This window comes from Hemiscyllium ocellatum, chromosome 31 (assembly GCF_020745735.1).
Source record: "Hemiscyllium ocellatum isolate sHemOce1 chromosome 31, sHemOce1.pat.X.cur, whole genome shotgun sequence".
NCBI lineage: Eukaryota > Metazoa > Chordata > Chondrichthyes > Orectolobiformes > Hemiscylliidae > Hemiscyllium > Hemiscyllium ocellatum.
Window position 1 is genome coordinate 52,011,828 of NC_083431.1, and position 24,629 is coordinate 52,036,456.

At 40.8% G+C, this 24,629-nt stretch overlaps 1 protein-coding gene across 2 annotated transcripts; it reads left to right on the forward strand.

Annotated features, from left to right (window-relative positions):
• Nucleotides 1-1,566: 1,566 nt before the first annotated feature.
• aurkb (aurora kinase B) lies at nt 1,567-23,777 on the forward strand. Of its 2 annotated transcripts, none has more exons than XM_060847822.1 (8): nt 1,567-1,882; nt 2,054-2,192; nt 12,190-12,250; nt 15,150-15,338; nt 16,004-16,142; nt 20,754-20,902; nt 22,433-22,607; nt 22,847-23,777. In XM_060847822.1, the coding sequence occupies exons 1-8, from the start codon at nt 1,832-1,834 to the stop codon at nt 23,033-23,035; spliced, it is 1,092 nt and encodes a 363-aa protein (XP_060703805.1). In that variant the 5' UTR covers nt 1,567-1,831; the 3' UTR covers nt 23,036-23,777. The 2 variants fall into 2 exon arrangements, with proteins under 2 accessions (XP_060703805.1, XP_060703806.1); XM_060847823.1 differs by having other exon boundaries at nt 15,153-15,338.
• Nucleotides 23,778-24,629: the final 852 nt, after the last annotated feature.

Here is a 24,629-nt window from a genome sequence, read left to right on the forward strand (position 1 = left end):
TCATGGTATCTGTTGTTGTGTGTGTGGGACTGTTTCTTTGAGCATCTCTTGGTATAAATGTGTCTATCTCTGAGTGTGTGTACACCTGGGTTAGACTGAGAGTCTCTAGATGACTTTGTGAGTGTGTGTACCTCTGGGTGTGTTTGTCTCCGGCTGGATTTCTCTCTGGGTGGGTGTTTGTGTTTCCAGGTGAGTGTCTCTCTGTTGAGGGGTGTATGTCTCTTGGTGAATATCTATCTGGGCGTGACTGTGTATCAGTGTATCTCTGGTATGTGTCTCTCTGGGGGTGGGGGTGTTTCTCCTGGGGGTATTCTGTCTCCAGCTGAGTGTCTTTCTGTGTGTGTGTGTGTGTCTCTCTGGGTGTGATGATGTGTGTCACCAGATGAGGGTGTTGTTGGGTGTGAGGGTGTGTCTCTAGATAAGTGTACCTCTGGGGATGGGGTATGTGAGTGTACTGCTTGGCGTGGGGTGTGTGAGTATGTCTCCAGGTGTGTGTACCTCTGTGGGTGGGGGTATGCGTGAACTGGATGAGTGTACCTCAGGGGTTGGGGATTGTCTCTGGATGAGTGTATCTCTTGGGGTGGGGGTATGAGTGTGATCTGGATGAATGTGCCTCTGGAGGTGAAATATGTGAGTGTATCTTTGGGGATGGGGTTATGTGAGTCTATTTCTTGCGGTGGTGGTGTGTTCATGACCCTCTGGGGGTAGGGCTGTTTGCATTTATCTCTGAGGATTGGTGTGTGAGTGTAGCTCTACGGTTTGGGGTGGGATGTGTGAATGTGCCTCAGGAGATGGGAGTGTGCATGTACCTCTGGGAATGAGTATGGCATGTGAGTGTTCCTCAAGGGGTAGGGGTGTGTGCATATACCTCTGGGGGGAGGGGATGTAGGTGTGTACCTCTGCGGGGGGATGGTGAGGTATGAGTGTACCTCTGGGGGTGGGGGAGGGGGTGGCTATGATCCGGGTGAGTGTCCCTCTGGGGGAGGGGGTGACTATGATCCGGGTGAGTGTCCCTCTGGGGGTAGGGGGTGACTATGACCCGGGTGAGTGTACTTCTCGGGGTGGGGGGGGGGGTGACTATGACCCGGGTGAGTGTCCCTCTGGGGGTAGGGGGTGACTATGACCCGGGTGAGTGTCCCTCTGGGGGTGAGGGGTGACAATGATCCGGGTGAGTGTCCCTCTGGGGGTGAGAATGACGCAGTGAGTGTCCCTCTGGGGGTGACTATGACCCGGGTGGGTGTACCTCTGGGGGTGGGGGGTGACTATGACCCGGTGTGTGTCTCTCTGGGGTTGGGGGTGACTATGACCCGGTGAGTGTCCCTCTGGGGGTGGGGGGTGACTATGACCCGGTGAGTGTCCCTCTGGGGGTGGGGGTGACTATGACCCGGTGAGTGTCCCTCTGGGGGTGGGGGGTGACTATGACCCGGTGTGTGTCTCTCTAGGGTTGCCTTTCCTTGTCCTTACCGTCCATTGTTCCCGCCCATGTCGCCGGCCCGGCCAAATCCACCAATAGGAACCTTAGTCTGAATCATCCAATCCGGAGCGAGGCTGACTTCCCACCAGCCAATCGGCTACCAGGACCGGCAGTTTGAACCGAGAGACCGAGCGGGAACCGTTAGTGGCGCGAGAGACCGACATTTACTGCCAGACGGACATAAATATTATATATATATATATATATATATACACACACAGATATTTATAGGGAGATACTCCGAGACAGAGATCCACACACACCCCTCCCCGTGACTGGCCTACACCGACCTCGGCTCCTGCCTCCTCCCGTCCGAGTCCGCCCAGGAGCGGCAGCAACTGGCAGTTGTCACCCGGAATGACCACGAAGGAGAATTGGGACCCACAGCGGCTCGGGAGTAATAAGAGGGTAAGGGGGGGAGGGTGGGGGAGATGGGGATCGGGCCGGGAAGTTTGGGACGATGGGGGTGAAGAGGGACGCGGTGTTGAGCGGGAGAGGAGTCTCTCCGCCGAGTCAGGGCGGGGGTCGGTCTAAATCAGGAGTTACGGATGTCTTTTGACTCTTTCCCTCCTTCCACAGACATTTACTCCGAATAGATTGTGCAGTCCGAAGCCTTGTCTGAAGAAGCAGCTGAGCGGATCGTTCATTCCTGCATCACCGACCGCCAGTTTCTCAAAAAACATGTCCAAAGTTGCTACTGTGGTACCACAGACAACAGGTACGGTAGTGGGTTTACCTGCGCCATCACCCACACGTTCATATCAGCTACACAAACCTCGGTAAATTCACATACGAAACGTCGACTCTCCTGCTCCTTTGATGCTGCACTTTTCCAGCAACACATTTTTCAGCTCTGATCTCCAGCATCTGTAGTCCTCACTTTCTCCTGGGTAAATTCACATACGATTTAGTGATACTGGGTATTTTCACATGGAATACAAAACATTTTTGCTTCAATTGAGCTGATTGAGATTGAAGCAGGGTATGCGAGAGATTTAGTGCTTAACTGTAATGTGGGTTCTGTATCTGAAAGCAGTTCTGACTTCCACTCCCAGTAGGATAAGTACACCCCAATGTTCTTTGCATTGCAGCTCTCTCCTACTCCAACCATGTACCATTTGCATATATTGGAATGATTTACAAATTGATATTCAAACTGTTTGTGTACTTTATGTATGTATCTTCCTTGGCCATCAAGGCCAGGAATAGAACTTTAACTTGTCAATTTCTAGCTCAGAGACCCGACCATCACTCACTACCCCACAAGATATTTCCCTTGAGTGCTGTCTGATTCAGGAAGATTCTTGTGACATGAGCGTTGTACTTCCTCCAAGGCCAATGCAAGGTTGCAAGAATGATATCTGGCAAAATTTAACATCTATCTCCAATTTCAAATTAACTACTGATCAAGCATCCACCGTCCTTTGTGGGAAAAGAGTTCCAAACATCCACCACCCTTTCTGTGTAGAAATGCTTCTTAACATCACTTCTGACCTTCATGCTAAGACTGTCTCTTGTTCTAAAACTTGCAATCCATGGAAATAGTTTAACTACCTCTGTGTATGTGTTAATATCTTGAAGACTTTGATTAGATCATGATTAACCATTTAAAATCTAAATCGGATCATCCTACTACCTCTGTCCTAGGTCAGATCAGTCCTTTAGCCTTTTTAAATTAGGTCTGTTTTCTATAGAATTCAGAAGGTTAAGGGGTGATCTGATCAAAGTTTTCAAGATGTCAAGAGGAAAAAATTGAAAGTAAAAATAAACAAACTATTTGCTCTGGTTCGAGAATCTAGAATGTGGGAACATAGTCTGAGAACTAGGGCCAGACTTACTAGGAGAGATATTAGGAAGCAGTTCTAGACACAGAGGGTGTTACATAAACTTCTTTTCATGGACCCAACTTCCCTTAATCATCATTAACTTTTTTGACTTGATCCTGCTTTGAAAGATCAAACAATAATGTTCAAATTAATTGCCAAATTAATGTTCAAAGTTCAGTCATGCTTGTTAGGAAATGTTGGCAACTTCAATGGTGTTTGGAAATGCAGAGTATTGTTTTCTGGTTTATGATAGGCAGATGATCCCTGTGAAACTTAATTTGTAATTTTTGAGAAGGTATCAGATGTAGTGCAGTATACCTATGGATGTGTATATTGACTTTCAGAAGGGCTGTTAATACTGTTGTGGATTATGGAACCTAACCCTATTTTGGTTAAGAAATAGTGACATTAAGTATGTACTCTGGATGTAACAGGATGTGACATCTGCCAAATCACTGAATTCTACGCTAGGATCTCTTATTTAAATTACTTGGAAGTGAGAACTATATATTGATGTTTTGAAAGTTAGGTGGCTCAGTAAATTATCTCGATGAGAGAAGAAAGTTACAATGGGACATTAATAGATACTTTCCCCACAAAGCAGGAAGGTAGGTAGCTGGATGTTCACTGAAGATGAAGCAGAACAAGGATTTATATTACAGATGTCAGATTGACAATGCAACTGAGAACTAGGCTGAGCTTTTTACTAACACTCTCTTTTGTCTCTTATTTCAGAGGTTATAAGATGCTGCCAACTAACAATTGAGAATTTAAATGTCTCTTGCAAACATATAAGTAGTAAAAGAGCAAGGTTGGGGCCAATTTAGGTACCAAAAATAAATACCTCTGCTTTGAGCAAACAGCATGTCTGAAGTGCTGAGTTTTTTTTTACATATCTTTACCAAGAAAGAGTGCCATATTTATAGTAAAAGAGATAACTTAAATGCATGCTGGTCTGTTTAACCTCTAAAGGGAAAGATTGGTTACAGCACAGAAGAAGGCCATTTGGCTTGGGCTGATCTTCTGAAGGAGTGATTCATCTGGTGTCATTCTTTACAGCCCTGCAATTTTCTCTTCTGTTTTGCAACTGACCCTACTCCACCACACACTGACAGTGCCTTCCAGATCCTAACTATTGGGTAGTTACTGTGTGAAAAATTGTTCTTTCTCCATATCTCAATTGTCTTTTTCAAATCCTCATAGTGTCCTTCAATTCTCAATGCATCCACTGCTGGGAACAGTTGCTCCCTTTCTATTCAGTACAGGAAATTTGAACATCTCTACTGAATCTCCGCAGATTTTCCTTCTCTAAGGATAAAAGCCACAACTTCTCCAATTAATTTATGCAGCTGAAATTCCTCATCTCATGAATCTTTTTCTACGCCCATTGTAATTCCTTTGTATCCTTCTAAAGGGTCATGCCCAGTATGAGTAGTGAAAGTCTAATGGAAGCTAAACCAGTGATTTATACAAGTTTATTATAACTACCTTTCTGTACTCCTATGTCCCTATTTTAGAAGTGTCATGATTCTATATGACGTTTTTAACTACCCTCAACCTGCATTACCGCTTTCAATGATTTGTCCTTTGTTCCTGTAAGCCCATTAGAATTGTATAACCGTATTAAACTGCACCGCCTCATTCTACCTATTGAACTAAAGCACTGCGTTTCTCCACATTAGATTTCACCTGCCACATGACTGCCCATTCAGTCAGGTTGTCTGTCCTCTGGGAGAATGTAAATGTGTCAGAGGCAGTTTAGAGAACACTTACTCGGCTAATACCTGAAATGGATGAGTTGTCTTATGTGGAAAAGTTGGACAGGCAAACTTTGTATCTCCTGGAGTTTGACTCAGAGGTGACTTGATTGAAGCAAGATCCTAAAGGGTGTTGAGATGGTGGAGATGGAAAAGAAGTCTCCTCTTGTGGGAGAACCAAGAGCTACAAGATTGGTATTTTAAAATATAAAATGTCGCCAATTTAAGACAGATGAAGTAACTTTTTTTTTCCCTCAGTCATGGAGTTGATAAAAGCAAAATTGATTGTTTTTGAGGCAGAAATGAATAAATTCCTATCCAGCAACAGGTGAAAGGTTATCAGCAGTAAGTGAATTTGAGGTTACACATTCCCAATCAGGTCCGACAGATTTTACAAATGGTACAACAGGCTTGCGATGCTGGATGGTATTCTCTTGCTCCATGCTCATATATATTCAAAATCGAGTTAAATAATAGAAATAATGTGCATGATTATGGGAAAGAGTTGGTGAATGGTACTGAGTTTTTTTAATTTTAAAATATAAAAGCAGAGTGTTGCGGCTTCTCGAAATCTAAAACAAAAATAAAGTGCTGGAGAATCTGACAATCTGGCAGCATCTGTGGAGAAAGAGAAACAGTTGACGATTCAAGTCTAATATGTCTTTTTGGAACTCACCAAATTATGCTCAGTCAGAGAACTGGTGCAAATAAGAAGTGCTGGATTTTGCACCTTAAGAACAATTGTGCAATTCTGTACATTATCCTCACAGTTACAATGCTTCCAAAATTAAGTTGGATCCAAAATTGGCTTTGTTGTAGAAGACAGTGGTGATAGGTTGGAGGCCTGCTACAAGAATCAGTGCTGTGTCCCTTAATGTTCGTGGTATTGTGAATGATACAAAGATTGGGTGGCTAGTTAAATGGGGAAGAAAGTCTTTAGTTACAGGAGGATATAGACTGATTAGTTAGATGGGTTGATAGATGGCAGATGGAATTTAATTCTGATAAATGTGAAGTGATGCATTTTGGAAGAAGTAACAAGGCAAGAGGGTATTCAATGAATGGCAGGACACTAAAGCTCAGATTTTGGAGTGCTTGTCCACAAATCCCTGAAGGTAGCCGAGCAGATTAATAGGGTTGTTAAGAAGGCAAATTGATATTTGCCTTTGAGTCATGGTATAGATTATAAGATCAGGGAGGTTATCTTGGAGCTGGAAAGGACTTTGATTAGGCCACGCTAGAGTACTGCAGTTGAGGAAATATTTTCTCACCTAGTAGAAGACCACCGTTCATCTCATCTGTGACTGGCAATTCTTGGACCATGACATTTTGTTTGTCCTAATCATGTCAGTGACACCAGAAGGAATACATTGCAAAAGCATAATGTTAAACCAAGGTGAGTCATCTTCTCGATTTTAAAGGCTTTATCACTTGCAAATGTTCCATAATAGGCAACCAACCGCTCCCAGTAATCACCTCCCAACCCTGCCAGGTTTGGGTCTGTACTCCAGTACTTTACTAATGTTTACTTGTTGTTGTAAGGCTCGTTCTAACGACTGGATTAAGTGGCCTGCCTGGGCATCATTGTTAGGTAATCTCTCCTTCGAGTCCTCTTAACTACGGACTGGCCCTGCACCACTCTAGCCTAGCTGTTTGTGCTACTTGGTAACTTCAGTGGACAGGATCATACAGCAAAGAGCAAACAAGTCCAGAGGAGTGGAAATATATATCTGTATTGTCCTTTAGACATATTGAGCAAATGGGGCCAGTTTCTCCTTGCGGTCAGGGACTTGGTTCATTATAATTTCTTGAGGTTTTCAGGGGACATAAACGTTGAAAGAGGGTGATTAGTTGGCATTGGCAGCCCTAGGGTTCAGAGTTGGCCCTTGGTTGAGGAAGGTCCAGGATGCTCGTCGCCGTGATTTTCTGATATGAATTCGGTGACTGATACTGGACCTTTCAACTTTAGAGTAAGGGGGAGGTTTAGAATCAGGGGGTGTGTGGGGACTGTCAGGAGATATTCAGGGCTCAGTGGGATAAAATCCCTATTCCTCATCCCTATCAGTGTCATCCTCTTCTTCAAATAGTGTTGGTATGCCAGGCATAGGCTCGGGATCCTGAGTAGACTTTTGATTTTTTTTTTACAGCTGTTGCTTTAACCCTTTTTTATTATTTTCCTCAGCCTTAGTGACCTTACACTGTTTCTCCCTGTTCCCTTTTTTCACCTCCCATCTACCCATTCACACTCAGCTTTTGATGTCGCTGGGCTTTTGGGAGTTCCATCTGCTGTACATATCTCTACTCCCCATCACATGCATTATTCCTCCAACTCGCCAATGAAATATCTTTTACTGTTGGCTTTATCTTTCCATTCTTTATTAAGTAATTTCCACTTTTTCTTAATTTTTCTTTCAAATTAGGTTTATCGCCAGTTCACAACAGGCCATATCCCAGGTCCCTAGTTTCCTGACCTATACAGTGGGTACAGAATCAAGTCTTAAATGTCATATACTGAACAGAAAAACTTTTTAAAATAAGTTGATTAAGTATTATTCTGTCCTAAAATTTTCAATTGAACAAATACATCTCCTGTTTTGGCTGCTGATCTTTGTTCATGCCCACTGTTACAATTTCTCCAAGAGTGAACTTTCTTTTGCAACCTTTGTTTTCAATTCTTTAAATTTTCCTTTTTGCATTGTCACTAATACATTCAATTTGAACATCCAAGACCATTCATGACTCCATGCTATCCAGAAATAGCTGTGTATTCAAGAATTTCTGAAACATAACTCCAACAATTAGATTTTCCTACTTTTAAGCTAACTTATCATGTAACACAAAATCAAACTGGTTACAGCACAGAAAGTTATTCAACCTGTTGTTTCAATGCCAGTTCTGTGTGTGAGGAACACAGCAAATCTCACCCTCCCTTAACTTTAAAAATCACACAACACCAGGTTATAGTCCAACAGGTTTAATTGGAAGCACACCAGCTTTCGGAGCGACGCTTCTTCGTCAGGTGATTGTCCTTCATCAGATGAAGGAACGTCGCTCTGAAAGCTAGTGTGCTTCCAATTAAACCCGTTGGACTATAACCTGGTGTTGTGTGATTTTTAACTTTGTACACCCCAGTCCAACACCGGCATCTCCAAATCATCCCTTAACTTTCTTGTCTTGCTCTGCTTCCTACACTTTCCCTCATTGACTTTACTTGCAGTTGGCGATAGACGTACAATGCTCAATTTGTTTTAAGGGATGGTCTAGGTGAACGTTAATCATTACAGCCATGCCTCAAATTAACCATGAGGCAATGACACAGATCACTGACAATGTGAACAACCAAATGAAATTGCCAACTAATTCTGATTTTATAATTAGGGCTAATACAAATGGTTTAAAGTATATTGACTATTATAGTCGTATTTTCGAATTAAGAGACAATAGACAATAGGTGCAGGAGTAGGCCATTCTGCCCTTCGAGCCTGCACCACTATTCAATATGATCATGGCTGACCATCCTTGAGATGGAAAGGGAACAAGTGGCTGAGACATTTCACTGTTAATTAGAAATCCATTTTATACCAAATCCACAAAGCATTCTGAACTGTTGTAGGTCTGATTTAGACCACTGACACTATAATTTAACCCTCATTAATTCCACAGATTTTAAAAGGCACCAAAACCAGAAATGAAAATTAATATGATCAAGCCCACATAGGAAATGAATATTTTCATGTCTGTGAGCACAAACGTACTAATTCATAACCTTAGAGATAATTGATTTATCATGCCTGCTTTTACATTCACAAAAAATAGGACAAATTCAGAACTGAATAAAATGTTATTTACAGCATAAAATGTATCTTCAGTTAACCAAGTGACTAAACAATAAATATTATACTTGCACGTCAACCTATCTGAAAGGGTCAAGAAGCAATCATTCTCCATAACCATGTATAATGGCTGAAATCCCTACACCTTAATCCCACAGCAGCAGACTACTTTTTCTTTCTAGAGAAGGGAGAGTTTTTTTTTAATAGCCAAGAGAGATTTTTATTATGCTAACATCACCGTTTATAGATCTACAATAGCACTTACATGGGCAGGTGTCTCTGCATCTCCTTCTATAACCAAATATCATTCAACGTCACCCTCACATCTTCTTTGGTTTTTTCAGATTTTAGAAAATTTTACCAAAATGTAGTTAAAACAGGATTGCATTTCAAAAATTTCAATTTTTGCATTGTACACTTACAATGAGAAAATTGTATCATCAGGAATTAAAGAATAGCTTACCCGTTAAACTACTATTTGGAATTTCACTCTGGCCAGACAATAAAATTCCAAATGTGATAAATTCTAATTCAAAGAGCATTTTTACCGATCTTTACAACCCAATTTTTAAAAAAAAATTAGCATTTCCTGGCAGATTTTGCTTTATACTAGTACTGATGATTAGTTCCTCAAAAGGACACTGTTAACTGTGTATGACCCAAATTGATACAGGGACCATCTGCATTTTCAAATTACCATTGATTTCCAAAATGTAGACTTAAATCAAAATGTTTCCAGATCTCTAGTTCCGGGGACAAAAAAAATCAAATATTATACAAGACCCCATGTAAACATCAACAAACAAAAATACATTCAAAACAGACCACAAAGAGTTAACACTTAGTTCAGTGAACGCAACATCAAAAGCTGTTGTCTCTCGCCCTTTTGGTTTCCTTTGCCTTTTTGATATTTTTCAGAATTTCTGCCAATTATTTTGTGACTGCAATTAAAAGTGCCACCAGTTGGAAATGGCTTCAGTTCTTTGTGTCTATTTCAACCATTTGTTGAGGAAGTTTTTGTTTTGGAATTGGGCCTGTAATGCACATATATATTAAAGGTGTTCCCTTCTGAGGGTACACCTCATGAGAGAGCATGCAGACACAGACAATTGTGCAATCATTCAAACTGGATATCCTTTAATTTCTTTATTACAATTTACTAAGTTGCCCAATTCTTGCACACAATTTACCAGAATGTCTAATTTTTCTGAGGGGCCTCTAATCCCTATAAATCACTTTCCTGATTAGATATTCTCTCTCACAGCTACATAGAGGGACTGTCCCATTGTTTGCAGTAGAGTAAGAAGTCATAAGATACAAATTTCAACCAGCCACATCAATACTATGAGATGAGAAATTTACCAAGCCCACTCTCCTGTTTCTATTATCTCATAATTTCAATTGGCCATATCAGATAGAGGAAGCTCTCTAACCCGAATAGTCAGATAGTGGCGACTACTTCCCTGACTGGGGTCCCCGGTCCCGATTCTTTACCTCAGGAACAATGCAGAATAACTAATGTCACCCTGCAGCAACCTAGAGCAACCTCCATTTTTTTAAAAAAAAACCCTTCTTACTTTATAATCCTGGTCTGGGTGGTTTGTTCAATTCCTTCAAGGCACCAATCTCATTAGGTGAGGGGCAAATCATCTGTCCAAACACAAGGAGTGGTCGGAGGTAAAATACCTCTGGACGCCCTACCACTCTGTTATGCTCGATACAGACTCTCAGTATTTATTCAGTCCAGAGAAACGTTCCCTATGTTGGCAAACGAGTCATAGCACCAAAATGTTGACCCAAAAGAAGTCTCAAACCACACAAGTTTCAATTTCAACCAACTCTTTATTTCAGTTAAGCCGGCAAGAGATCAAGAGTCTATGGTCCAGAGTATCAATCAACGTATCTCTGGATGGACTAATAATAGATCTCTGATCTCTAGCTTAAAAGCAGTATATTTTATAGTCTTCATGGGCATAACAAATTTACTCTCTCATTCCCACGTGATTTAAGGTTATTACCTCTAGCAGACTTCTTATAAGTAAAACGTAGATAAAGCAAGCTGGTTAACAATGTTCTAGTGATCAGACTAATCATAGTACTGGGAAGAAACATCTCCAAGGTTATGCAGAGACTTCTGCATTCTTGCAATTCATGTTCTCACAGTTACTGTGATTGCAGGTGCCATTTTGAACATGAGGCCAATTATTATTGCAAAATAGAGACTTACAAAATGGAGACTTTTAATTGTTGATTCCCCAATACTTCAGTCCCCTCAGGGTACCTTCACCTTCAGCTCCCTTATCAAAGCTGTCTCATTAAACATTGCCATATCTGGAATTGCCTGTTTCCCATGAGGCTCTATTACAAATTGCCTCAAACATTTTGTAGATGTTCTGCACATTCCTTTTCTTGGGATCCACTACCAACTTAATTTTTTCTAGTTCACCTGCATATTGAAGTCTTCCCCCAAGATTAATGTAATAGTGCCTTTCTTACGTGACTTTTCTGTCTCCTGATTTATTTCCTTCGCCTGACGACTACTAGGGGACCTATACACAACTCTTGTCAGAGTCTTTTTTCCTTTGAGTTGCTTGCTCTACCCTCATTCTACAATTTCCAACCCTATTTTGTTGCTTGTTATGGATATTTTAAAATTTTCATTTCTTAGTAGGAAGGCAACTCCACAGCCTTTGCCCATTGTCTTGTCCTTTTTGAGAGGACACATTTATCCTTGGATATTTAGTTTCCTTGCAACCACATCTGTGATACTTATCAAATTTCAATCTGAGTTACATGTTCATGTACCTTTTTTATTTACTGAGCACATATTAAGTAAATCACCCATCAGCCCTCCATTGGAAAACCCTCCCATCTGCCCCACCCGGTTGCCCCCTTATCTGCTGTGCCTGAAGTTAGATTCCTGCCCCTTTCCACATTCTGTGCTATTACCCATTCTGGAAACTTTAGTAACCTCACCTGAGGCTAACATATACATCCATAGATTTGGATGCACACACCTATTTTTAAAGTCCCTGTGACTATCCTATTTGGTCTTTCCACTTGTATCCTCATTCAGGTGGAGCCCATCCTAATGGTATAGTTGTGCTATCTCAATAATATGCCAGTACTCAAGACATCCCTACAATGCAACATTGTCCAGTTTAATGTTGAAGATTAGATTTTTGAAAGTTGAAATTAAACTTGTGCACTAGGTCATCCACCCACAAGTTGTCAATGTTCTTTTTAAAACAAAATGTTGCATGGAAAATCAAGTTACATGGTTTTGATCCTTTCTGCAGCACTGGGATCTGGAGTTCAAAGAGTACTGGCAGAACCAGAAAATCAGCAGCAGTTAGTTAAGTGAGTAACCTTTTTTCTGTTCAGTATGAATTCTGTTGTTTCTTTGGGAGAGCTGTGATTAATATCTTATATTGATCTTTATTCATCTTTAGCTACTGAACAAGAGTTATTATACATCAAAAAGCAAATAAGTTGGCTGTTGCTTGTTTCAGGATGTTCTAATAACATGAGCTATTCTATTACCAAAACCATGTACTTCCTGAAATGCATCATACATGAGGTCACATACACCATAATCTTTAATACATTTGCCAAATCCACAGGAATTGTGCTTTATTTTTCCAGCAGGCAGTGCTTTGAATAGTGATGCAATGGTGGGACACCTGGCTAGTTTTTCTCTCCTTGAATCAAAACTGCAGAGACTAAATTACACCATGCTTGATGGTGGTTCTTGTACGTAGGTGAGTCATAGAGTTCTACAGCAGGCAGACTAAAATGTCCATCCACGCTAATCCCATTTATCTGCACCTAGCCTATATCCTTCTAAACCTTTCCTATCCACGTATTTGTCGAAATGCCTTTTAAATATTGTTAATATACTGGCCTCAACCACTTCTGCTGGCAGCTTATTCCATATGTGTACCAACCTCTTATTTTTTTTGTAAAAAAGTTGTTCCTCCGGGTTTCCTTTTTATTCTTTCCTCACTAACCTTAAACTGGTGCCCTCTAGTCGTCTTCTCCCACCCCTGGAAAAAGATTAGATTCCCTATAGTGTTGAAACAGGCTCTTCAGCCCAACAAGTCAACACTAGCTCTCCAAACAGTAACCCACCCAGACCCATTCCCCTACCCTATATTTACCCTGACTAATGCACCTAACACTATGGCCAATTCACCTGACCTGCACATCTTTTGGACTGTGGGAGGAAACGAGAACACCCGGAGGAAACCCACGCACACATGGGGAGAATGTGCAAACTCCACATAGTGGCCCGAGGCGGGAACTGAGCCTGGGTCCCTGGCGCTATGAGGCAGCAGTGCTAACCACTGTGCTGCCCTTGAGTGCCTTTACCATGCCTCTCGATCTTATACATTTCTATAAGAATTCTCTTTCCCAACCCCAACCTGTCTTCTAACACTTGAAAGAAAACATCCTAGCTTGTCCAACCTCTCCCTATAACTCAGACCCTTGAGTCCTGGCAACATCCTTGTAAATTTCAACTGCACTCTTTCCAGTTTAATAATATCCTTCCTATAGCAAGGTGACCAAAACTGAACATGTACTCCAACTGCGGCCTCACCAATGTCCTGTATAACTGCAACATAACCTCCCAACATCTACACTCAATGCCTTGACTGATGAGGGCTAGTGTAACAAAAACTTTCTTCATTGCCCTGTCTACCTGTGACTCCACTTTCATAGAGTTGTGTACCTGAACTCCAACATCCCTCTGTTCCATAACACTTCTTAGGGCCCTACCATTCATCATGAAACTCCTATCTTGATTTGACTTTCCAAAATGCAAGCTCTCAGACTTATCTATATTAATCTCCATTTGTCATTTCTCAGCCAACTTACCCCAGCTGATCGAGGTCCTGTTGCAATTTCTGAGGACCTTCCTCACTGTCCACGATACTACCTATTTGTGTCATCTGCGAATTTATTAATCATGTCTTGTACATTCTCATCCAAATCATTAATATAGATAACAAACAGCACTGACCCCCAAGGCATTCCACTAGGCACAGTCAACCAATCTGATACGCATCCTTCCACTATTACCCTCTGCTTCCTACCATCAGGCCAATTTTGAATCTACATTGTCAGCTTCCCCTGGTTCCATACAATCTAACCTTCCAGAACAGCCTACCATGTGGAACCTTATCAGAGGCCTTACTGAAATCCATATAGACTACATCGACTGCCTTGTTCTCATCAACCTTCCTGATCACAAAGAACTCAACAAATTTGTGAGGCATGATCTCCTTGGCACAAAGCCATACTGACTATTCCTAATAAAACCATGTCTTTCCAATTGCATCTATATATTGTCTCTCAGAAACTTCTCAAGTAAACTACCTATTACAGGCTTACTGGTCTATTGTTCCTAGGTTTTTCTTTGCAGCCCTTAAGGGCATAATATTCGCTACCCTCCAATCTTCTAGGACCTCACCTGTATCTAAAGAGGATGCAAAAGTATCAGCCAGAGTCAATGTAATACTTTGAATAACAGGTAGCTTTTGATTTGTTTAGACCAGGCCAAGATAAGACATTGTGGTAGGTGAATCGAAATGGGATGGGATAAGTAGGTAGCCCCACTGGTTTATTTTCCCTGGAGTCAGTGACTTGGATAAGTTTTCAGTAGTCTGAAGTGACTTATGCAAATGGTCAGAATTCTCATTATGTTCTAATTGAAAACAAATAATGACATTTGAAAGATACAGAGCTGAAAATGTGTTGCTGGAAAAGCGCAGCAGGTCAGGCAGCATCCAAAGAGCAGGAGAATCGACTTTTCGGGCATGAGCCCTTCTTCAGGATTCCTGAAGAAGGGCTCATGCCCGAAACGTCGATTCTCCTGCTCTTTGGATGCTGCCTGACCTGCTGCGCTTTTCCAGCAACACATTTTCAGCTCTGATCTCCAGCATCTGCAGTCCTCCCATTTGAAAGATACAGGTCAAGTTTTGCAGAATAAGAAGTTACCATTGATTTAGGTACTGCCACATCTATGTGCAATGTACTACAACATCTGAGAATCATTTGAAATCCCCGTATTTTGGATGCCACAAATCTACTGAATTATCCTGGTTTTAAAAACTCTCAAATGCAGGAATTTATATAAAAATGTGCTTTAACCCAGTCTTTATCTGAGTCTTTTGATTTTTACTTTTAAGTCCCTTCACCTCTTTGCTCCTATTGTAGTAATCGGAGTCCCATACTAAATAAATGTCTTTGAAATCAGAAGCTGGTCCATCGATGACTTTGATATTGGACGTCCTCTTGGAAAAGGCAAATTTGGAAATGTGTACATGGCTCGTGAACGGGAAACTAAGTTTATCCTGGCACTGAAAGTGCTTTTCAAGTCTCACCTTGAGAAAGAAAACGTCGAGCATCAACTCCGAAGAGAGATTGAAATTCAGTCTCATCTCAAGTAAGTCGATTTTTCTTTTTTTTGTAAGTAAATGTTACTTGCCTTTGCTGCTTAAAGGTTTTGTCCTTTCTGCAAAAATAATTTTTATTTATTTTATAAAATCTGTTCTTCTATTTAGGAGGATGCCATTCAGCCTCTTAAGCCTGTTCTGCTGTTGCTGATCTGCATTTTATCTCCATTTATTTATTATGTACTATTCAGTTGACCAGCCTCCACACTTTTTTGCGGCGGTGGGACTACTTCAGCGAGTGATCCTGGGCTGTACCCTTTGGGGCATCGTTACTGACTACAAACGGGCACCAAACATTTTGTCTCTGGACTTTATTCTCTGTTCCCGGCCACATAATTAACTGACAGTTCTCTCATTCAACATTTACAGCTATATGGGAAAACGAAATCGCACAACTGAGATCATGATTTATTTTTCTATAAAGTTACCAAGTGTTTTGTTTGTATCTGAATATATAAATCATCTTTTTCCTTGTAAAATCAACCAAAAAAATGGATCTGCACAAATCCAGTCATGAAGCTCTGAGTAAGTTTATCAACACTGTGAAACAAACATTGTTTCTCATATACCTATTTGAGAAACAAAAGGTTTAGGATCTGTGACGATTGGTTATTCATTACTAACCGCATTCTATGTGCATATTTTTAAATTTCAGGCATCCAAACATATTAAGACTTTACAACTATTTTTTCGATCGAACAAGAATTTATCTAATGTTAGAATTCGCTCCTCGGGGAGAGTTGTACAAAGAGCTGCAGAAACGAGGCTGCTTCAGTGAACAACAGAGTGCCACTGTGAGTGAACATGAATAAATGATATACATTGCGAATTGAAAAGTTTGTGTTTATAGTATTTGTATTTCTGTTGTCTCCTGATGTTTTGAACCTCCGTAGTGCTAGTTATTTAGTTGCAGGGAGGATAATGAGCACCAATGGGCACAAATGAATGTTTTAAGACTTGGAGTAGGTCTTTCTAACATCTCCCTGTCAAGTTACAAACCACTTACAATAGAACCTTGATTATCCAAACGAGATGGGGAGACGGTAATTTGAGTGCCGGTTATCCGGCAATGCATGTCCTAATGCCATTTAACCGATAACTGATCTGTTGTAAACAAATGGTAATTTGAGTGTTGGTTAGCAAACGGTTCTCGGTTAGCAAACATTTGTTATCTGTCAATGAACACCATAACGCTGTTTAACTGATAACTGAATGCCGAGTTGCCTAATGCCATTTTTATGGGACCTTGTGATCATCTTTGGATAACCCAGATTGTATCGTACTGCAAAATGTCTAACTTGCAACAGCAGATTTTAAGGTTCTCCCTTCCAAAATAAACTTCACATTTTCTCACATTATACCCTATTTGTCAACATTTTGCTCCATTTATCAATTTAGTTATCTCTCCCTCTTTAAACTGTTTGTTTGTATCTCTCTTGCAACCTACCTTTTAAACCTATTTTTGACATCTGCAAAGTTGGCTACAGTACATTCCCTTCCTTCCTTCAAGTCATTAATATTTGTGGTCCCAGCACCATCTTCTGTGGAATCCCACTGGTCACAAGTCACCAATCTGAAAAAAAATCCCATATCCCCACTCGCTGTTTCCTGCCAATTAGCCAATTCTGTTCTATCATTACCACCAACACCATGGGTCTTAACTTATGACTTGATCTTTGTCAGGTTCTTTGAACGTCTTCAAATACAACATATCTACTGATTTTTCTCCACTACCCACTCTGGATGTTTGAAGTATATTCACTATAATGAATGATGCAGAGTAGCTGTTTCAACTCCTTTGCCATTTCCTTATTCCCCAAAACCATCTCCACAGATTCAGTTTCTAAGTGGCGTTTGTTCACTTTGACACCTTTCTTTCTTATTTAAAGAAGCTCTTACTGTCAGAGTTTTTATATTCCTCTCTAGTTTGCTCTTGTGTTTTTTTTTTGTCTTTTTCTATCTTTTTAGCCGTCTGCTAGATTCTCAATTTTTTTTTTAATCCCAGTCTTCAGGGCTACCACTGACTTTGGTTTCCTTTCTTAACTCTCCTTTCCTGGTTAGCCATAGTTGGTTTATCTCTTCCTTTTTACTGGGTTGAGAGTCATGAATTACTTCAAACGTCTACCACTGATAAATTAGCAGCAATGACCGTAAGCAATCTGCCCAGTTCACTTTCACTCACTCAAACCTCATTTCATTGTGATATGGCCCAAATTTCACACTCAAACTGAATATTACATTCCTCATGCTATGATCACTATTTCCTTTTACTTGGAGGTCCTTTATTAATCCTACCTTATTACCCATTACCAGATTCAAAATAGCCGGCTCCCTGGTCAGCTTAATGATACATTGCTGTAGGAAAATATCCCTAATGCACTCTGAATTCATTGTCACAGCTACCCTTACCAATTTGATTAATCCAATCAACATGAAGATTAAAGTCACTCATTGCTCTATTGTTTTCATATGCTCTTATTGATTTTTATAGCCTTTCCTACAGAATGGCTACTGGTTGGGAGTCTGTACAGTACTCCTACGTTCTCTTTTCCTTGCTTTTTTTTTTACCTTCACTTAAATGGACTCCACATCTGAATCGAGATCCACATCTGAGTCTAGATCATCTCTCTCAACTTTACTCATTACATTTTTTTTTAAACAGTGCTACCTCATCAATCATAGAGACATATAGCATGGAAACAGACACTTTGGTCCACTCATCCATACCAACCCAGATATTCTACATCAATCTAGCCCCATTTGGCCCATATCTCTCTAAATCCTTCCTAGCCTCCTCCTTCAGCTCCAGCAGCTCATTCCATACACACGCACCATACTTTGTGTGAAAAAATTGCCGCTTGTGTCCTGTTTAGATCTTTCCCCTCTGACCGTAAACCTATGCCCTCTAGTTTTGGGTAAAAGACCTTTACTATTTACCCTATCCATGCCCTTCATGTCAGCAAGCATCCTCTGACGCCGATTCAGCCTCTCCCAGTAGCTCAAACCCTCTGACCTTGGCAACATCCCTTTCAAGTTTCACATTTTTCCTATAATAGGAGACCAGAATTGAACACCGTACTCCAAAGGTGGCCTAACTAATGTCCTATGCAGCCGCAACATGACATGCTGATTCCTGTACTCAGTGGACTGACCAATAAAGGCAAGCATACCAAACGCCATCTTTACAACCGCAATTCCACTTTCAAGGAATTATGAACCTGCACCTTAAGGTCTCTTTGTGTGGCGACACTTTCCAGTTTCTTAACATTTAATAATATAATTCCTGTCCTATTCTGCCCTCCCAAAATGGAGCACTTCACATTTATCCAAATTAAACTCCACCTGTCATTCTTTGGCCTGTGTACCATCTGATTAAGGTCCCATTGTAATCTGAGGTAACCACCTTTGCTGTCCACTACACCTCCAATTTTGCAGTCAACTGTAAACTTCCTAACCATACCTGTTATATTCACATCCAAATCATTTTATCTGAATGACGAAAAGTGGTGGAGCCCACCAGCTTCCATGCCTCCTGTCTCCCTGAAAGGTCAAATACCTCTGAATGTTATGCTCCCAATTTTGATTTCCTTGTAACCGTTTTTTTCCTTATTTGCTATGAGAATAATTCATTTAGCTTGATTTGCACTGTCTGTCTCTCTATCTCTTTGTTTCTTCATATAAAAGCCTTTAAGTTTGTTCTGTTATTAAATTTCCAGCACATTTATGGTTTCTTGGTACAGTATGACATTTCACACGGTCCTGTTCCTTTTTTTTTGTATTTTCTGGTAATAATCCCAATCACTAATCTGCATTCCTACGTTCCCCTTTACCTTTTTTTGAGTTTTGTAATTGCCCATGCACCTGAACCCACCCACCGACTGACAGACACTCACTCACTCACTCTAGTCGCAGCATGATTGAAATGGAGCCTATCCCATTAGAACAGACCCCTCATTCCCCAGTACTGGTGTGAGTGTCCCATAAATTCAAATCTGCTTCTCTCAGACCAGTCTTTAAGCCAGGCATTTACCTCGTTTTAAATTTGTTGATTCTGTGCCAATTAGCTCCTGGCTCAGTTAGTAACCTAAAGAGTTGTGTTTTTTTTTGGCTCTGCTTTTTAAAATTTTTAGTCCGTGCAGAACCTCTCTTCTAGCTCTCTTTGCCTACATGGATCGCAACAACTGGATCTTTTCCCCTCTCAAAGTTCCTCTGCAGCCCAGATGAAATCTTGAACCCCGGCACGCAACCCAGTCTTCAAGACTCTCAATCCTGGCCATGGAGAACAGTGTCCATTCCCCTGACTATATTATCCCTAATTACGATTGCATTTCTCTTCTGCCCCTTCTTGAATGGCTCCCTGTATCACACTGCTATGGAAAGTTTACAAGCTCAAGGACTGAGGCTCCTGAAGCACTGCCTCTGCGATTTCCTCTACCTGCCTTGCTCATAATCATACTCTCTTGTCCTTAACTACCTCAAATTCAATCGTAGTCAAGTGGTCTGGCTACCTCCTGAAAGTGAACTCTTTTCCTCTTCCCTGATGCGTCAGTGTTCAAAGTTCAGATTCGAGCTCAATGAACATTCGCTACACACTTACAAGGGACCACAGTGGGCTCTTCATCAGGCTTAGGCCCGAAACGTCGAATTTCCTGTTCCTTGGATGCTGCCTGACCGCCTGCGCTTTTCCAGCAACACATTTTCAGCTCTGATCTCCAGCATCTGCAGTCCTCACTTTCTCCACCACAATGGGCTCCACTAGTTCTGGTGCCTGGCCCTGCACCTCTATTTTGTTTACTTTTTTTTTGTTTCTTTTGGTTTTATTCTGTAAATATTTCTCCTAATTACTCTCCATCTCAAAGTAACCCAAAATAGTAAAGTTAGCAGCAATTACCAACCAATGAACTTAGTTTTCTTGTGTCCATATCACTGTTTGCTTTATGCTTTGCTTCATTTTATCCTGTTAAAAGACCTGTCAAACTGAGAGCCAAGAATGCAAAAAGCACCTCTTTCTTCTGCACCATATTCCCATGCTGCTGCAAAATCTCTAAAGTATATACTCTGGCTGTGCCTCTCTCCTGAGGTGATCTCTGCTTCCTCATCATGCAGACCTTCCTTCGCTTTTTACAGACTACCTCTGCCTCTGATTGAGACCCATTGTAATTTTTTTTTATTGTTGTGCCAGAGCTTTAACTCAAAAGTATTCACTGGATTACAAACCATCTTCCACCTCAATTAATTTCCAAATGGTGGCTGAATTTGACATTGGTCATAATGGTGCATTTGATCTGCCTTATATTCCTGACTACAATCTGATCATTTTATAAAAGTGTTATTTCACTTTGCTTGGAAGAACAGAAAGTGGATTGATGCGGAATCTTTTTTTTTGTTTCTTTTGAATATTGCAGTACATGTTGGAACTGGCAGATGCTTTGCTTTACTGTCATTTAAAGAAGGTGATTCACAGAGACATCAAACCAGAGAATCTACTGCTTGGTCTGCGTGGGGAATTGAAAATAGCTGACTTTGGCTGGTCTGTGCATGCTCCTTCATCCAGGTTTGTGTGAATTGTCATTTATAGTGATCAATTTACAAATGCATAATAAATAGCTGGTCATTATCATGTCCGGTGACAAGACTGGTGTTCTGTGAGCTGTATGAATGTGCAGCTATGTAGTGATCAGGAATGTACTAAATAGGGAGCAAGCATTTTGCATACATGCAATGTTCCTTTTTATGTTGTATACTTATTTAGCTATCTTAAAGGAACTGCACAGTGCAACCAGCTGGTGTGTCTCAGCACCTATTGCAAGAGAGAGGAATAAATAAGTTATACTTTCATGGATTGATGTTGGTAAAACCAAAAATACTTCCTTTGGCTCAAAGCAACATCTCCAAGAGGATGGAAGTCTTTGCCCTATTTGGCACTGAGCTGAGTTCCTATCCTACACCTGATTTGTCACCTAAAACCTCTAATCTTACACAGGTCCTCATTTCATGCCAGAAAAGTATAACTATCCATCACCCTACCTGCTCTCTGAGTCTAAGCTTCTCTAGATCACAACTCTCTGTGGTGTAGATAACCCGCATGACCATTTTCTCTTTAAAAGTTCTAAATTTTAATTGAAGACCACAGGGCCAAAACTTTTAATGTCATTCTTCTCTGCAGATGCTGCTAGACCAGCTGAACATTTTCAGCATTTTCTATAAGTTGTGATTCCCAGGAACTGCTGTTTTTCTCTTTCCGGTTTTGTTCTGGTCAGGCTCAGCAAGGCTCCTATATTCTAGTGAATGATTGAAAGATGTGCATCCTTATTCGGTTCCTTCCAAGTATTTTTTTTTGTCAAACTGTAATGATTTCTGCTCATACAGACTACTTGTTCTCGACTCCTCAAACAATGGGGTAATATGCTCACTCCCAGGAACTCTCTCAAAATCCTTGTGTCTTAGAATTCTCCTTCTCTGCTTTTCAAAGCTTTTTATCTGACTTCACTTTCCCTCTTGGTGCCAGTAGTATGATGGTAAACCTGAATAGGAGTTTAAAAATGTATTTCATTTAGGTCAGATATCAAAGGTGTATTTGAAGCTTTTGCCCAGCATGTGGTTTAATCTGATGTGAGGAAAAACTCTCTTTACCAGTAACCTCTATCAATGATTCAATCATTGACCAATAGCAGTATTCGGACATTGGATTTTACTTGCAGTAAAGTCAGAGTTGACGAGTCGTTTCCAGGTTTTGTCTGACCTTTGATTTGATCAATAAGGGATGGCACTGCTGCCTCACCGCACCAGGGACCCTGGTTTGATTTCAGCCTTGGGTGACTGTGCAAACTCCACACAGACACTCCGAGTCTGCATGGATTTCCTCCAAATGCACCAGTTTCCTCCCACAACCCAAGGACGTGCAGGTCAGGTGAATTGGCTATGCTAAATTGCCCATAGTGTTAGGTACATTAATATGGGGTAGCGGAGTGGGTCTAGGTGGTTACTCTTAAGAGGGATGGTGTGGATTTGTTGGGCTGAAGGGCCTGTTTCCATAGTGTAGGGAATCTAATCTAATTTAATTTAATAAATCAAATCCCTGCAGAAGAAAGACTTTATGTGGCACTTTGGATTACCTGCCTCCAGAGATGGTGGAAGGGCGTTTGCATGATGAAAAAGTGGACTTGTGGTGCTTGGGCATTCTGTGCTACGAATTCCTGGTAGGACACCCTCCGTTTGAATCATCATCTCACCAAGAGACCTACAGGAAGATCTGTAAGGTAATCGGTTATCAGTCGAGATTTTAATAATTTTAGGTTGTTCATTTAGAGGTCAGTTATGTCTAGTGATACATTTGGAGCACTGCTGTTCTGATGCTTGTGAACACCCTGGTCACCATCTTATTAGCTCATCAGTAAGACTGTGCTATTTGGGTGTGTTGTTTACAAGTCCACTATTGCTGTATTTTCAGCTGGTCCTCAAACTGAATCAAATAACCAACACATGAATTTTTTTCCAGGTTGAAATCCATTTTCCATCCAGCATGTCAGATGGTGCTAAGAGTCTGATCAGCCAGTTGCTTCGACATAATCCAGTCCTGAGACTTCCCCTCAAGGGAGTGATGGAACATCCATGGGTGAAAGCCAATGCCCGGAGGCTCCTTCCACCAGAATGTACAGCCAGTGGTGAGAATGAAGGACCTCACTAACCCTGGGGATTGCTAACGTGTATGCAAGCCATGTAATTAGCAATCCTCACGTGTAAATATACAACTGTTTTATACTCCATATCTTTTCTCTACCCTTGATCCTCCCTTGGTCTAGTTTCAGCTGTTTGTGCTCTAAAGTTGAAGCTGACCTTTTGAGAATGTAGTATCAGTCTTCACAGAAAAGTTTCAGGCGCTTGGTGGAACACCGATCTTGAATATTGCTGAAGATTTTAAATTTGTCCTACGAGCATAAGATTCAAACAATCTCAATTTTATAGTACATGGGAAAAGTGTGGCAATTGGTGACTAGTTTCTTGTCAGCAACATTCAAATAATTTGGTTCTTGTTTCAAGTTCTTGTTTTAACATTTTTCTTAACTGTTGAGTGCCTTGAGTTCTTTATTGTAAATCATGTTCCTCATACTGGCATTCAGTCTCAGCTTTGTGTTGCTTTTGTGTAAATGAGTGAGCAGTTCTGAAGCAAATCCAATGTGTATGAAACATGTATTTACTGCTTCAAGAGAGCTGATTTGAATTCTGCCAGACTCAATTAGTTTGGGAATTGTTTCTCTTTGCTGTATGTAGTCACTAAATAAACTTGACATTCTGTAGAAAATTCACTAAAGTATTATAACATTTTTAGTCAGCAGTCTATGGCTGTGGCTCTTCTGAAAACAAATTAATATTCTAATGGTCACTAACTTCCTGCTGTTTTTTTTGCAAATAAAAATATCCTGAAATTACTTGCCTTTGTAGCTTGATCTTCCACACTGTCGATGGAACTACCTGTACATGTCAAAAATTGAGCTTGGTGCAGTAGCATTGATGTAACAGATGTGTAATATCACCTATTTTAAAGTTGTGGATCAATTTGGCATTTAAAAACCATGGCAAAGGCTTGAAAAATGTTTGTTTCCAAACTAACTTATTTGCATAATTCTATAACTGAGACTCCATTTCTCTTTATCTTCTAGCAGACCTCTTATGAGGTTAACAGCTACATTTTAAGGATAGATTGTTTTGCTAATTTTAAATAGACAAATGGCTGGAGGAATTAGGTCTTGTAGTATCTGTGGGGAGAGAGGAGTTGATGTTTCAATTTCCTGGGCTTTCAGCTCCCTCATGTTACAATTGTTTTTAGATTGCTGCATATCATAGAACGTAAAACAGTACAGCACTGAATATGCCCTTCAGCCCACGATGTTGTGCCGATCATTGATTCTCATGTGAAGTAAACCTAATGTACGAACCCTCAAATTTCTGTGGCCATATGCATGTTCAGTAGTCTCTTAAATATCCCCAATGACCTTGCTTCCACAACTGCTGCTGGCAACGCATTCCATTCTCTCTCAACTCTGTAAAGAACCTGCCAAAGGTCATATTGCATCTTTTTAACATGTAAATATTTGAGGTGCTTCATAAACTTACACTATCAAACAGTAGACAGCTACCTGTGCACTTGATCACAGCAAGTATGTAGCAGCATCCTAAATGAAGAGGTATGGGCTTGGGATAACTTCAGAACTTGCCATTGAAGACGAAAAGGAGTTTGAAGGGCTTATGCCTAAAATGTTGATTCTCCTGCTCCTTGGATG